The 13,143-nt window shown below is 38.1% G+C and overlaps 1 protein-coding gene across 1 annotated transcript in view; it reads right to left on the reverse strand.

Moving 5' to 3' along the window:
• LOC124788906 (glycine receptor subunit alpha-3-like) overlaps positions 1-13,143 on the reverse strand; it is a 723,618-nt gene that overhangs the window by 90,326 nt on the left and 620,149 nt on the right. Inside the window, exons 6-7 of the mRNA XM_047256189.1 lie at positions 8,689-8,771; positions 6,895-7,029 (exon numbers count right to left, since the gene is read on the reverse strand). Coding sequence (XP_047112145.1) covers positions 6,895-7,029; positions 8,689-8,771 — 218 coding nt within the window. The remainder of the gene's footprint in view (positions 1-6,894; positions 7,030-8,688; positions 8,772-13,143) is intronic.

Genomic DNA, 13,143 nt, shown 5'->3' on the forward strand with positions numbered 1-13,143 from the left:
TACTCCACCGAACTAAAACCATAGAATTAGTAATTGCAGCTATTATAGAAGAGGAAAGGAATTATGATAATGTAAAAAGACACACCGTTGGGTGGCTTGCGGAGTACGAGTATAGATGTAGATGTAGAATGCTACATCTATCCCGCTCACCCTGCAACAAGGGCACAAAATGAAAAACATTAGCTGAACTCAAGTACGAAGACATAAGGACGAACGTAAAGCCGAGATAGTTTCAAAAACGCAGGTACACTGCCACGTGACTCATGATCAGAACGCCAGTTTCACACACAATTTGTGGAGTACCGAAAATATACAACGAAAATCATCTCTTAAGGCAAATAACAAATGGGATTACCTTAACTAAAGGCAAGTTGAAGCCTTGTTTTTGAGTCACCAGTCGACAGTGTGACGGCCGTGTTGCCGGTTCAGATAGTGGATGACACGTGGATTACAGGTCCCATAAAGTGCCACAGCTACACATGTTTATCTAAAGCTTGAACAATCTGCGCAAGAGGCTCAAAGTACAGAAGAATTCTATTCATAGACGCCGCATCATACGGGACATCGAATGACGCACTAGAACACAAAGTGTACCGAAAGCAAACGCACAAAGACAGGTATTGGTGTAGCGGAATTTCAGTATCATCCCGTGCCGAAGAACTCAGTTATGTACTGGCTGACTCCTTGTACGCTGTATATAAGCGACGCTCACAATATGAAACATAGACTAAAAGGGTAAAGACAGCTATAGCGTCTAATTGGTACGAAGAACTTTGACAACCGAAATTAATTCACCAAAGAGTGCGCAGTAAATAGGTTAGAATTTTAGTCAAGAACGTTTACTATCCAACAAATCCACAGCGTTGAAGATATCTCTTAGACATTATGTAATAAAGTACAGATTGCTGCTATAAGAGTTTAGAATTTTTTGTGAACGATACATTTCGGCTAGATTGCCATCTTCAGACATGTTCATGTACGAGCCTCGTAACTTTCATAACTCGACGTTTTATCGTCGGATCTGATAGACTGACAGCATCTTTGCCCAGTTGTCACATGGGGTGAGGATGATTTCAAATGGTTAAGTGATTTTATGTTTTACACCAAATTATGAAGCTTTAAAGTCTTCCGAAACCGGTGGTGTACACAATAAAGGACTTAATCATAAACAACTGTGGTGGTTTCTTCATTTTACAAAATGGACGTATACACTTTCGACTGTCCCATAATCAGAACTCTTGGTGTATCAGGCGTGGTGAGCTGTTGCGTTTTGGTGTTTTTCTATATTCGTCCGCCCACTGTAGATTCGTTAAATCAACACATGGATGTATCGAATCAGTCGGAGTAACGCGAGTGAAGATAAAGATAAAAAAAACTGAGACATTCAAACGAAATGCTGCTGTTATCATATGGTTATAAAAGATGTAGTTGAGATAGAATTAGCAATGACCTTATCAATAAGGACGGAGGTCTTTGCCCAAATTCCGTTTGGAAGCCTGCCTTCTCCCTGGTGAAACAACAGAAGGACAGAGTTCGCCCTGCTTGCTCACCCACTGGTAATTAATGTTCACTGTAAATAACTTCTGATGTTGGTCATCTTTAGTTGTGTGGTGTTTCGGCTTGTATGTTCTCTCTCTGCGTATCCCCTGCGTCCTGATGCTTTAAATAGCTTTGCTCGGCGCTCTCTCGTGGCATTCCTACATTGAAAATGACGGAGTGCGCACCTGTAGTAATATCGGTGTTGTCGAGGACGTCATCCGGCTGCATTCCCGTAATTTATTTGACCATTTTACACGTCGGGAGAAAGTGAAGTTTCATGTGGTTCAGTCGTATCTGTTGTAATAGTATTCCCGTCTACGGGCTAATGGTAACAAATAGACAGATGAGTTGAGAATGGGCTTCGTTTCTATTCCATCCATCTCCTTGATTCTCCCTCATTTATAGACACATCTTCCCTCTACCTTCCTCTCTCTCTCTCTCTCTCTCTCTCTCTCTCTCTGTTAGTCGCGCTGAAGCTGTCAGCTGCTGATATCTTCTAGTAACCATTCGAGCAACATGTCACTTAAATGACACTCCTTTGCTAATTTGGCTTTCTCAATACGCATTTGCCAAAAGTACAGGAGCAGCTGTGTTGCTTAAGTCACTATCTCAAAAATAGTTCCTGACCATGGGGATATTCATGGTTTCATTCTTTTACCTCCTGAGAAATCTCTAAGAGAACCTTAAGAAGTATGCAAATGGCAACCTACTACTTGCTTAGCTATGTCCTGAAAGCTGAGATTCATAGATTTGCACATGATGAAAAATTTAGGATTTACAGTTTTCTTTCTCTACCTATTGCTAACCTCAGTCATTATTGCATATAAAACTTCAGCGCTCAATTTGGTCCAGTGTGTTCTTCAAGCTTTTTACCTCTATTCAGCACCCTGTGTGATTATGAGATATTGCTTCCACACTAGCCGCAATTATTTCTGTCAACTTTCAATAAGAACTTTACAAAAAGTGCTTGAGGGTTCGCACAGTCATCAGGTTGTAGGGAACTGTCTACTACAGACGATGATGTTCAGCACCCCCGACAGCTACCGAGGTGTCAACAGATTAGCGAAATTAACAATTTTTAATATGAACTGCACTATCTTCAGGCAGCCTGTTATACAAAGAGGTGTAGCGAAATGTAACTGAAACAATATCTATAAAATTTATTTAAAAACGCCTCATTTTTCGGTGTCAGGAATTGTGTCGGCACAGTATGTGACCATAAATCCCTACAGCCAATATTTCGCAGTGTCCTCTAGATTCACGACCTGGTTGAGCTCCCCAATAATGCTATCGCTCCTTACCACATTATAGATATTACGGATGTCAGAGGGGTTTTGTGAACGTAGGTAAAATGACGAATATTGTAAGCTCATGTATATCGGAGAACGGATAGGACATCACAAAGGATTAGTAGAAGTCGAACGTTTCATGGGCAGTGGACAGCTGAAAATTGTTTAGAATTCCCGGAGCTCACTCGGCCCACGTGATGCAGCAACAGAGAATAAGAGAAATCGTATAGATAGGATACTAACAGCACAACAGAATTGATGAGTCCCGTTACGATTTCCATCGATCGAAATATAAAACACCATATCTGTTTAAAAGGAGGAAACTACTCAAGATCCCGGTTAAAATATACGAGTATACTGCCGTTCTGCATCGACGACTGTCTGCAGGAAAAAATGGCCAAATGCAAGTTTCGATTTGAACTCATTTCCTGTCACCGGCTTTTCTGTTAACAATAATAATAATAATACAATAAAGAAGAAGAAAAATAATTTCTTAGAAAACTTCTTTGATGTGTTATATTTATTCACTTAATTGCCACGCCCCGTCCCCACTTGTAATCTAACCTATTGTGGCTACTTTACATTAATTTATCATTAAGTTCTTATGTGATGCACCATTTATTTAAACATGTAAAGGTAGTAGTACCCTTGGCTTATACACTTCAGGAGCACAACACGTTTCTTGTTGTACCTTGTTTCATTACATTTGTACATTTGATTCATTTTATTGTATAGTAGTTCCCTCATGTACATCCTTTACAAGCTTTTTGTAAATAGGTGAACTAGATTTTTACATGTAATTTAATTTACTCATTGTATATTTATACTTACCAGAATTTTATAACCTCCATTTACGAGGCAAGTTTTAGGCTTATTTTCAGTCTATCTTCCATCAGATATAACAGTTTTAAGTTGTGAACCGAAAGCCTCTGTTGTTTGTGCACTCATATTTAGGGTTTTATACATTGCAAGATATTTTATTGTCTGTAAGTTTTCTTTTCACCTCATCGTCCTCCTTCTTAATTTTATCGCACCTCCCCCCCCCCTCTCCTTTAGTCTCATAGTTATTAGTTAATATATATTGGTACTTGAATCACCTTTTATGAATTTAGTAGTATTTATTGTCCATTGTATAAATTTTGTCACACACAGTGCTAGAATGTAGGCACAATACCATATGATTGTAGAATCGATCAAAATTGTCAAGTATCTGTCTTAATAAATCTTTCTCTCTAAATAGAATCATGTTATATAAATACCAGAATATTCCTGTATTCTTCTGAAAATTTTTAAAAAAACCTACGTAATAGCTAGGTCTACTACGTATTTTTGACAGAGCTTTATTAAACTACATTGCCGTATATATTCATGCGCTTACGGATTTTCTGATACTGTATATTCTTCTTGCCTCTTCAGTGTGATACTTGTGTTCACTCTAGCTCCTACACAGTATATGATGAAATGTTATTAGGTTTACTGTGCACAGTCATTTTGTTAGCATATCATATTCACTACATATAACATGTGACCTACGTTTCTTGTTACGTACTGCTTTTCTAGATGTATTTATCATGTTTTGGTTTTGAGATTCTAAAAAAGACCCTTGTCATGAAATACACGCTACATACTACCCTTACACCTGTTCATGTAAGAAATTTTTAATGAGTTCTAACTTTTAATTTGTCTGTTCGTACATGTTAACTAGTTCTTTTTGCGTGGATGGCAATATTCTCGTGTCACGGCTGAAGCAAAATGTTCAGATCTGTGTTCTTTTGATTGATGGATTATTTTACATTTAACTGTTATTCACTGATTTTTAACGCTATGATCTGTCTCCTGAGATCTACATTTGCTGTTACAAATCACAACCGTATTATTTCGTTACATATATGAGTTTCTGTTACGATTCAGCAGGGGAGATGAAAGGGGTTACAGGGATATCATGCAGCCACACGCTACCATAACATTGGCAAATCCATAAATTAACATGCCGAGCCGATCCTTTGAAGATACGGACTAAAGGTCAATAAAAAAGAAATATGAAAGGAAGCAGCCATCAAACAAGCTGGTTGCAAACCGCTGCATTTCAGTACAAACTTTATGCATTGCAGTATGACGCCACATTACAATGAAATGATTATATTTCTTGAGTGCACTGGGATAATACGGAGGAATGGAATGACTAGTGGAAGATAGGAGGAGATCAGTTTGGGTTCTGGAGAAATCGAACACAAAGGAAGGATTAGTTACACAACCACTTTGAATAAACTCTGAAGAAAGCCAAACCTAAATTAAAAGAAACCGTATACTTAGAGTTAGCTTTCATCAGGTTCAACTGAAGTACATTTTTTATAAAATTCAGTGACAGGATCCATAAAACATATCGAGGGGAAGGTTCTATACAACTGATACAGGAAACAGAATGCAGTTATGAGAGTAAAAAGACGTGAAAAGATGGAAGAATTTTCAATATGTAAATCGAGGAAGCAGTAAAATAAAGCAAAGACGTATTTGGAAAAGAAATTATAGTTCAGTGAAATAAATGAAAGTTTTCTGATGACAGTAATTCTGCAAGAGTGGGCGAAGGACTCGAAGATCAATAGAAATAGTTAGGTTCTTGGAAGGATGGTATAAGATGAACATCAGCAAAAGTAAAAGAAGGGCAATGCACAGAACTGCAGTTATATCAGACGATGCCGAATGAATAAGATTAGAAAACTAGGTACTAAAAGTAGAAAATGAGCTTTCTCTTCTAGCAGAATAATAACGAACAACAGTCGAGATAGAAAACATAGTGAAAGCAGAATTTTCTGCAGAAGTAAATATTTTAACATGTAATATAAAAGTGTAGGCCTGCTTTCTGAAAGTATTTGTCTGGAGGGTAGCCTTGTACCAAGTAATACTAGAGCTATACCCAACATATTCTGGAAGATAATAACTTTTACAAAGGTGATTGTGCACTTGAGTGCTTACCATTAGTTGGGTAGATCTTATAACTAATGAAGAGGTACTGAGTCACACTGAGGAGAAAGGAAATATATTAAACCACCTGAGAAAAAGTAGGAATCGGCTAACTGAACACACATCTGAGGCTACAAGTGATAGTCAATTTAGTTACGGAGAACAGTGTGAATGGTAGTAGTTGTAGAATGAAGGCAACACATGTCTACAGCAACCAAGAGCAAGTGGATGTTTGTTGCAAGAGTTGTACAGAGGTGAAGAGGCTTGCACAGGATATACTAGAAGCAAGAGCTGCATGAAACCAGTCTTCAGTCAATAAAGAGAAATGATAGGTAAACATTTTTTACAGAGTCTAAAACCGTTGTGAATTACGATGAAATTTATGGATATGTAGTCTGCCTGTGTGGTTTGATTCGTGAGCCCAAGTCTATCTTTTTCTGTTCTGTGATATGAATTTTATCCACAGTGGATGCTGTTGAACTCCGTGATTGTTGCTTTATAGGTTGTAGAAAAATTTCCGCTACAAGTTACGATCAAAGGTTATTTATTTTTCACACGACTGGTTTCGGGATTGCGCCCATCCTCAGATGTTTATACATTCATGTACATGTTTACATTGCTGGAGATCACTGTATATTAAAAAAATTATTTGCTGGTGACTAAACAGGTACAAGTGGGACAATTGTAAGGGGCACGGCAGCATTTGTCGAAAATATATCTTTACTGTTCTGTTATCAATTCACTGCATATTTGTCTCGGTGAACGTGCAATTACCCGCAAAGGTTTCTTTTATAACGTGAACTGGTTATGGTGATGTTTCTACAGTCAATGCTAATTCATTATCTCTAGGTGTGTTATATGAGTACCTCATGAAAGACTGAAAGAAAACTTGAGATAATTTAATGAACAGAATGTGTCAATATGAATGATTTCTGAAAGAGTAAATCAATTCGCAAATGAAAAGTGCGAAAGGGAGTTGTCATTTTTATTATCCAAACGTTCGAAAAGTTTCAGCGACATCTTAATGTCGGTTTTGGAATATAAGTAACATTCTAAGGTATATTAGAGTACAAAGTAACTTATTTTTCGTTCTACCCCGACTCACCTATTTGAAAGGATTCCTGACAATCAGACGCTGCAATCTTGACAATCTCGAACTGTGGCATACGTAATCCTTTCCCCATGATTACTGGATTTAAGGTTTTCCATTCAAGGCTCAGCTCCTCTATGGTTTTGGAAACTGTAAAGTGAAATTTTTTTTTAGTGCCAGTAACAGTGGCAGATGATTTGTTTTTATATATATTTAACTTAACAAAATGGAGTAAAGAAATATAAGTAACTGTGTGCATTTCATATAAATACGATCCCACAGTTGTTAAAAGTAATTGAATAAACTGAAACTATGTGTTTGTTAATGGAACGATCCAGGAGTGTACTGCTGGGGTATAGCGTTCGGCAAAGAGACTTGTCGAGATAGGTACGCTGACACACTGACGTCCTGACGGCGTACGGCCGACTTACAACGCCTGCGCCTGTTGGCCGCACCGTACGTGGTCTGCACCCGAGGGCACCTGTTAGCAGATAATGCACTGACCATGTCAGAGATTGTGGCCGGCGACGCCTGGCGTGGTAACCCAGCTGTGACTGCGTGGAAGCAGGCACCACGTCCGTCCTCGCCACCAGCACTGAGTATCTCTCTGGTAAGTACACCCAGTGCTTATTCTCAAGACATGCTGAGAATATAGCCGCAGTCCCAGTTAACGCTTTCGTAGTTGATGGGATACGTACGTCCACTAAATAACGCTGGGTTTTGAGCATTGAGACATCTATATCTCATCTGTCTAGTGATAGCATCTAGCGAGATCCTTTCGGAACTTGGAGAAAAATAGTACATTCCACTGGATGGATATATAGTAGACTGTTATCAAACTGGGTGGTGTGTGTCTATAGGATGTATAGTGTATTTGTTTCACGAGTAACATACCAAATCACTATCTTCAGTATTCCAACAATATCTGAAGTAACTGTTTTTCCTTAAACATCTCTGACATTCTTTTGAAACATCACTACACACCTAAGTGATTATACTGCTTTGTACATAATTTGTTTGTAGTGGTATTTATACACCCCATAAAACTTTGCAGAATGTTAAAAACATTGGTATGTTATGTGTCAAAGTCATATTGAAATACTACGTTGTAAACTTGTGTGCGATATTTCAAGTTTTTCATGCCAGGAGAATAAATCTATTTTGGTGCTGATTGGCTATACTTTTCTCCTTAATTTCCGTTTTGATAAACTCATCCTAAAATTAGAAAATTATCTCTGAAAATCCTAGGCGCACATACATGGATGTAGTTAGGTTCCTGGGACATGTGCCCCATTTTGCCAAATCGATCAGCTTACAATTTTTTTGGTAGTGAAAGTTTAATATCTATCACGAAGGAAGGCAGTTTTTGACGTTTTATTTTTCATATGCATGCAAGTAAATTAAACAATAAAAAGTTTAATAAGACTGTGGAAGGTGCTTATTTCGATGGTCTGACTAACGACGCTTTTCCAGTATTTCTACATTTTTGCTTCAATTGGACTCAGATAATTATTGTGCCTGCTTGATACTATGAACCGGCAGTATACCCATCGAGTGACCGGTCAGTGATTATGCCGGAGAAACTGAAGGATCGTATGTTTTCGTTAGGTGCTGTGCGTTGATAACAACATATAGTTACAATTAGATTATATTCATGTAGAGTAATGATAAGTTTTTGTTTAATATTTGGCAGTGTTTCTTGTGACAACCAGAGTCTCTTGTACGTCAATACTACTAAGAATATTTTTGAAATTATGGAACAACCTTAATGCCCTTACATCAGTATTTCCTCTCATGAATAGTACTTACAGCTAGCAACCTCCATCGTGCACACTTGGCTGTCTAGTGGAAACTTTGAGAGATCCATCATGCAGGAAAACGTTAACTTCAGTCTGAAACAATATGATAAGCTAATACCAACTGTTCAATGAAGTCATACATTTAAATTATGAAATGTCACATTTAATTACCAGCAATTATTCCTGTTGAAGGCATTTAGTCATAAAAATACTATAAAATAAGAAATTAAACTTTCTTTTCTGCAACAGTACACTCAATAAATTAAGAATGATATGAGAGTTGTATGCACACATGCGAGAATATTTTACTTTATATTTCGTGTACATCACGAGGAAAGGTACAATATTAACAGTGATGTATGCAAAAGGAACCAGAGATACAGGCAGAAAATCGCACAACCCCAAAACACTGAGTATCCACTAATCCCTCAATACAAATATGTTGAAGCACATCAAGGAGTCACAGATGTGAAACACCATTTTGGCTGGTGTCGAATAAAAAAAAGTTACGAGCCCTCGAATTAGTACGAACTGCACTGCGTGCAGAGGGTCAAGTGTCTTGGGGCACCCTTGAGCGACAATAGGTGCGGTACTTCGAAAGCGTATTGAACTGTTTTTCTGTGGCTGCGATTACAGGTAAAACTATGGCAGATCAATGCACATATACCAAGTTGAGAACTATTTTCTTTAGTTTGGATGGCATTAATTTTCTGCCGGTGTAATAGTCCAGCGAGCGACCAATACTGCTGAATAATTCAGTAAATCATCTTCCTTGTGTTATACGGAGAGTAAAGAGAGTTCATGAATTTATAATTGAGACATTTGACTTAATCAATGCTCCTGCCAGATATTACAAATATAATGATTCAATTCTCATGGCCTTCATGTGACAGTTCTTGGCTGCGATCCATATTAAGTGCATATAGTTCCTGCTGGGACTCAGTTAACTTTAAAGTAAGCTAGTTTTCAAATACTCAAATACTCTGTCTTTCATAGAATGATGAAAATGATATTTAAGTGTGTATCTACACCTACCGCTGCAAACCAAGTACATGGCAGAGGGGGCGTCCAATTTCACTGGTAACTTTAAAGTAAGCTAGTTTTCAAATACTCAAATACTCTGTCTTTCATAGAATGATGAAAATGATATTTAAGTGTGTATCTACACCTACCGCTGCAAACCAAGTACATGGCAGAGGGGGCGTCCAATTTCACTGGTTATCAGGGCTGTCTCCCGTTTCCTTCACGTGTGTATGGTGGCGAGATTGATTGCTTAAATGCCTCTGTGCTGTCTGTACTGAGTCTCCAGTCTTGGTGACCCCTATGGAAACGATAGGTAGAGAGCTGTAATATGTTTCTAGAGTCATCATTAAAACTGAATCTAGGAACTTCCTAAGTAGGTTTTGACTGGATAGTTCGCATCTCCCTTTAACAAAAAGCCACCCCTGTTTTTTTAAGCATTTTCGCGACACCCTATCACGGGTCGAAGACGACCGCCCTACCCTTCTCTTCATATTTCATCGTCCTCTGTTAGTGCAATTCGATAAGCATCCCGCTCTTGGGCAATTTTCTAGGAAGGATCGTGCGAGTAATTTGTAAACGGACTGCATTTCCCTAGTAATCTAAGAATGAATCGCAATATGCCACCAGCTTTACCTATTACTGAGACTGTATAAACATTCCATTTCATAACACATGCAGGCCGCTGTGGCCGAGCGGCTCTAGGCGCTTCAGTCCGGAACCACTCTGCTGCCACGGTCGCAGGTTCGAATCCTCCATTGGGCCATGGATATGTGTGATTTCTTTACATTATTAGTTAGGTTTAGGTAGTTCTAAGTCTAGGGGACTGATGACCAAGATGTTAAGTCCCATAGTGCATAGAGCCATCTGAAACATTTTTGAACCATTTCATAACACAACAGCCAGGTGTACGCATCAGTTAACCTATTCCAAGTGTGACTCAGTTACAGGGTACTACCGATAGGATACTACTTCTTTTTCTCATTTCGAGAAGTGCACTACTTTTAATTTCTGAACATTAGAAGCAAGTTGCCAATTTGTTTACAACCTTGAGACCTTATCAAAATCTGACTGAATATTTACATAGTTTCTTTCAGAAATTACTTCATTATCGACAACTGCTTCGGCTGCAATAAGTCGGAGGTTACTGTTAACATTGTGCACAAGGTTAATAGTATAAAGCACTAACACCAAAGGACCTAACACTTTCCGGGGGCACACTCAACTTTACTTCTGCATCTATCAACGACTCTCAATCCAACATAGCTTGCTACGTCCTACCTACCAATGAATTCGTCGATCGAATCAAAAATTACGCTTGATAGGCTGTAAAATGGCAGTTTTCAAATTAAGCATAGACATGGTGCTCATAAAATACTTTTGAAACCTCGTGTGGAATACTGCAGACACATATCTACACTGGTCCATGACTCTCAGGCTGTAATGTGTGAAAACTGAGAATTGTGTTTCACGTGGTACATGTATTCGGAGACCAAATTAGTACTCATGGAAGAGGTCATTCTGCTCGAGATACATTTCATTTGAGCTCACAGTGAGTTCTAAGATTCTACAACAAATGAATGTCCAGAATGCTGGAAGGCAGTTTTGTTGATCACTTCTGTAACATTTCTTGTAGAGGAGTGGGACCTATGCTTTCTTTCAAATACTAGGAGTGGTTATTTGTTTGAGAGATCTACGGTAGATTATACTTAAAAGAGGGTGTAACTCATCCGCATACTCATTGTGCCATTTGATAGAGCCGGAGCTTTGTTTAATTTTGACGATATCAGCTGTTTCTCGACGTCACTGCACTGACACTGAAATCTATTTCGCTCATCTTTTGAGTGGTACGAGAATTAATGGGGGAAATACTTCTGGATTATCTTATCAAAGGAACATTTAAAATTGGAATCAAGCATTTGTGATGTTTCTTTGCTTATCTTCAATTTCAGTTCCTGCCACTTCTGTGAGTGACTGGACGCAAATTCTGTGGCCACTAACAGTTGTTACATGGAGGCAGAATTTCTTTGGGTCTTGTGATATACTTTTTGACCATATTTCTCTACGGTAATCACTTAGAGCGTCACGATATGCTCTGTTGACAGCCAAACGCAATACATTCATCAGATACATATCTGCAGCCCACTAATTTATACTACACCAATCACGCAATTGTGTCTTTTTCTTTAGGAGTTTCTTCAACTGGTTTATTTCAGTACAAAAATGTGTAGCCATTTCATTTACATGTATGTTTTGCTCTAAACAGTACTTAACGATCCCTGTATAGGATACTATATTATATTAAAATTAGAAAGTTAAAAATTGTCTTTCCATTTTAAATGCCTGTTTTTCAATGCAACAAAAAGATAAAAGCAACAAATGTAAAATTTAAATAACCAGAAAATAGTGCAGGAAGTACCTGGGTAATTAATCTGTGTTATATGTTGAATAAACACAAGGAGTGTGAAATCCCTAAACATTTTCATTCATTGAAATGTATGACAACGTATTTATCCGTTACAGAAACAATAAAATTGAAAATCTGGCACCAATTACAGCCAGATATGTAGATACAGTTGGGAAATGACTAAGATTCCTTAGCCTTTTTTATTTTTAAATTTCACTCCCACACATTTTGTTTATCTGAATCTGTAATAATGACTGGTTACAGACAGTTGTCAAACACTACGGTGATTGTCAGTCCGTAATTAACAAAGCTGTTACTTCTGTCAGCAGAAACATGTGGCATCGAGAGACGTTATAGCTACAAAACAAGTTAAGTTCGACTACATACCATCGTCTGTGCTCATTTTAAGGAGAAATGGACAAGGAAAGCTTATAATACTTAGCGCAATAGAGGAATCATGGCCAATTATTTCGTATTTATGTAAAGCTGTAACTCTTATTTTTCTAGCTACTTTCGAAAATGTCTTACACCTTTTAACAAAAATCTTCTCATGTTAGTATCGATTAAGCAGTACCCTTACTAACTGTTGAATGAGTCTTTGCGAACATTTCATATAGCTACGGAGCTGACATATTTTTGCAGGCTAAATATCTAATTCTTTAAGGTATATTTGACGTTAGATTTAGTAGCAGTCAAGCAATTACAGGACTTATAGTTTTCGTATTGCAGCACAATCACGTAAAAACATGACTACAATACATGACACTATCTTTTGTGCAGAAAATGAATTTTGCTAGCCATAGGCTGTGTGATAAGCTGATTGTCTTCGTGGCTCATTTGTGGAGCGGGCCTGGGTTTCATAGAGAGTCGGAAGCGGATTATTCGAAAGCAGCTTCCGGAACAGAGGCCCACATACTGTCGTCAGCGAAACGTGTATGATAGGATTTGCATGGAGACCCTGACATTCCTGCCTGAGCGGCCGATATGTTGGGGAGAGCACGAACTGCTGTGGACGAGTCTGTCATATGAGTAACATTA

Source organism: Schistocerca piceifrons, chromosome 3, assembly GCF_021461385.2.
Source record: "Schistocerca piceifrons isolate TAMUIC-IGC-003096 chromosome 3, iqSchPice1.1, whole genome shotgun sequence".
Lineage (NCBI taxonomy): Eukaryota > Metazoa > Arthropoda > Insecta > Orthoptera > Acrididae > Schistocerca > Schistocerca piceifrons.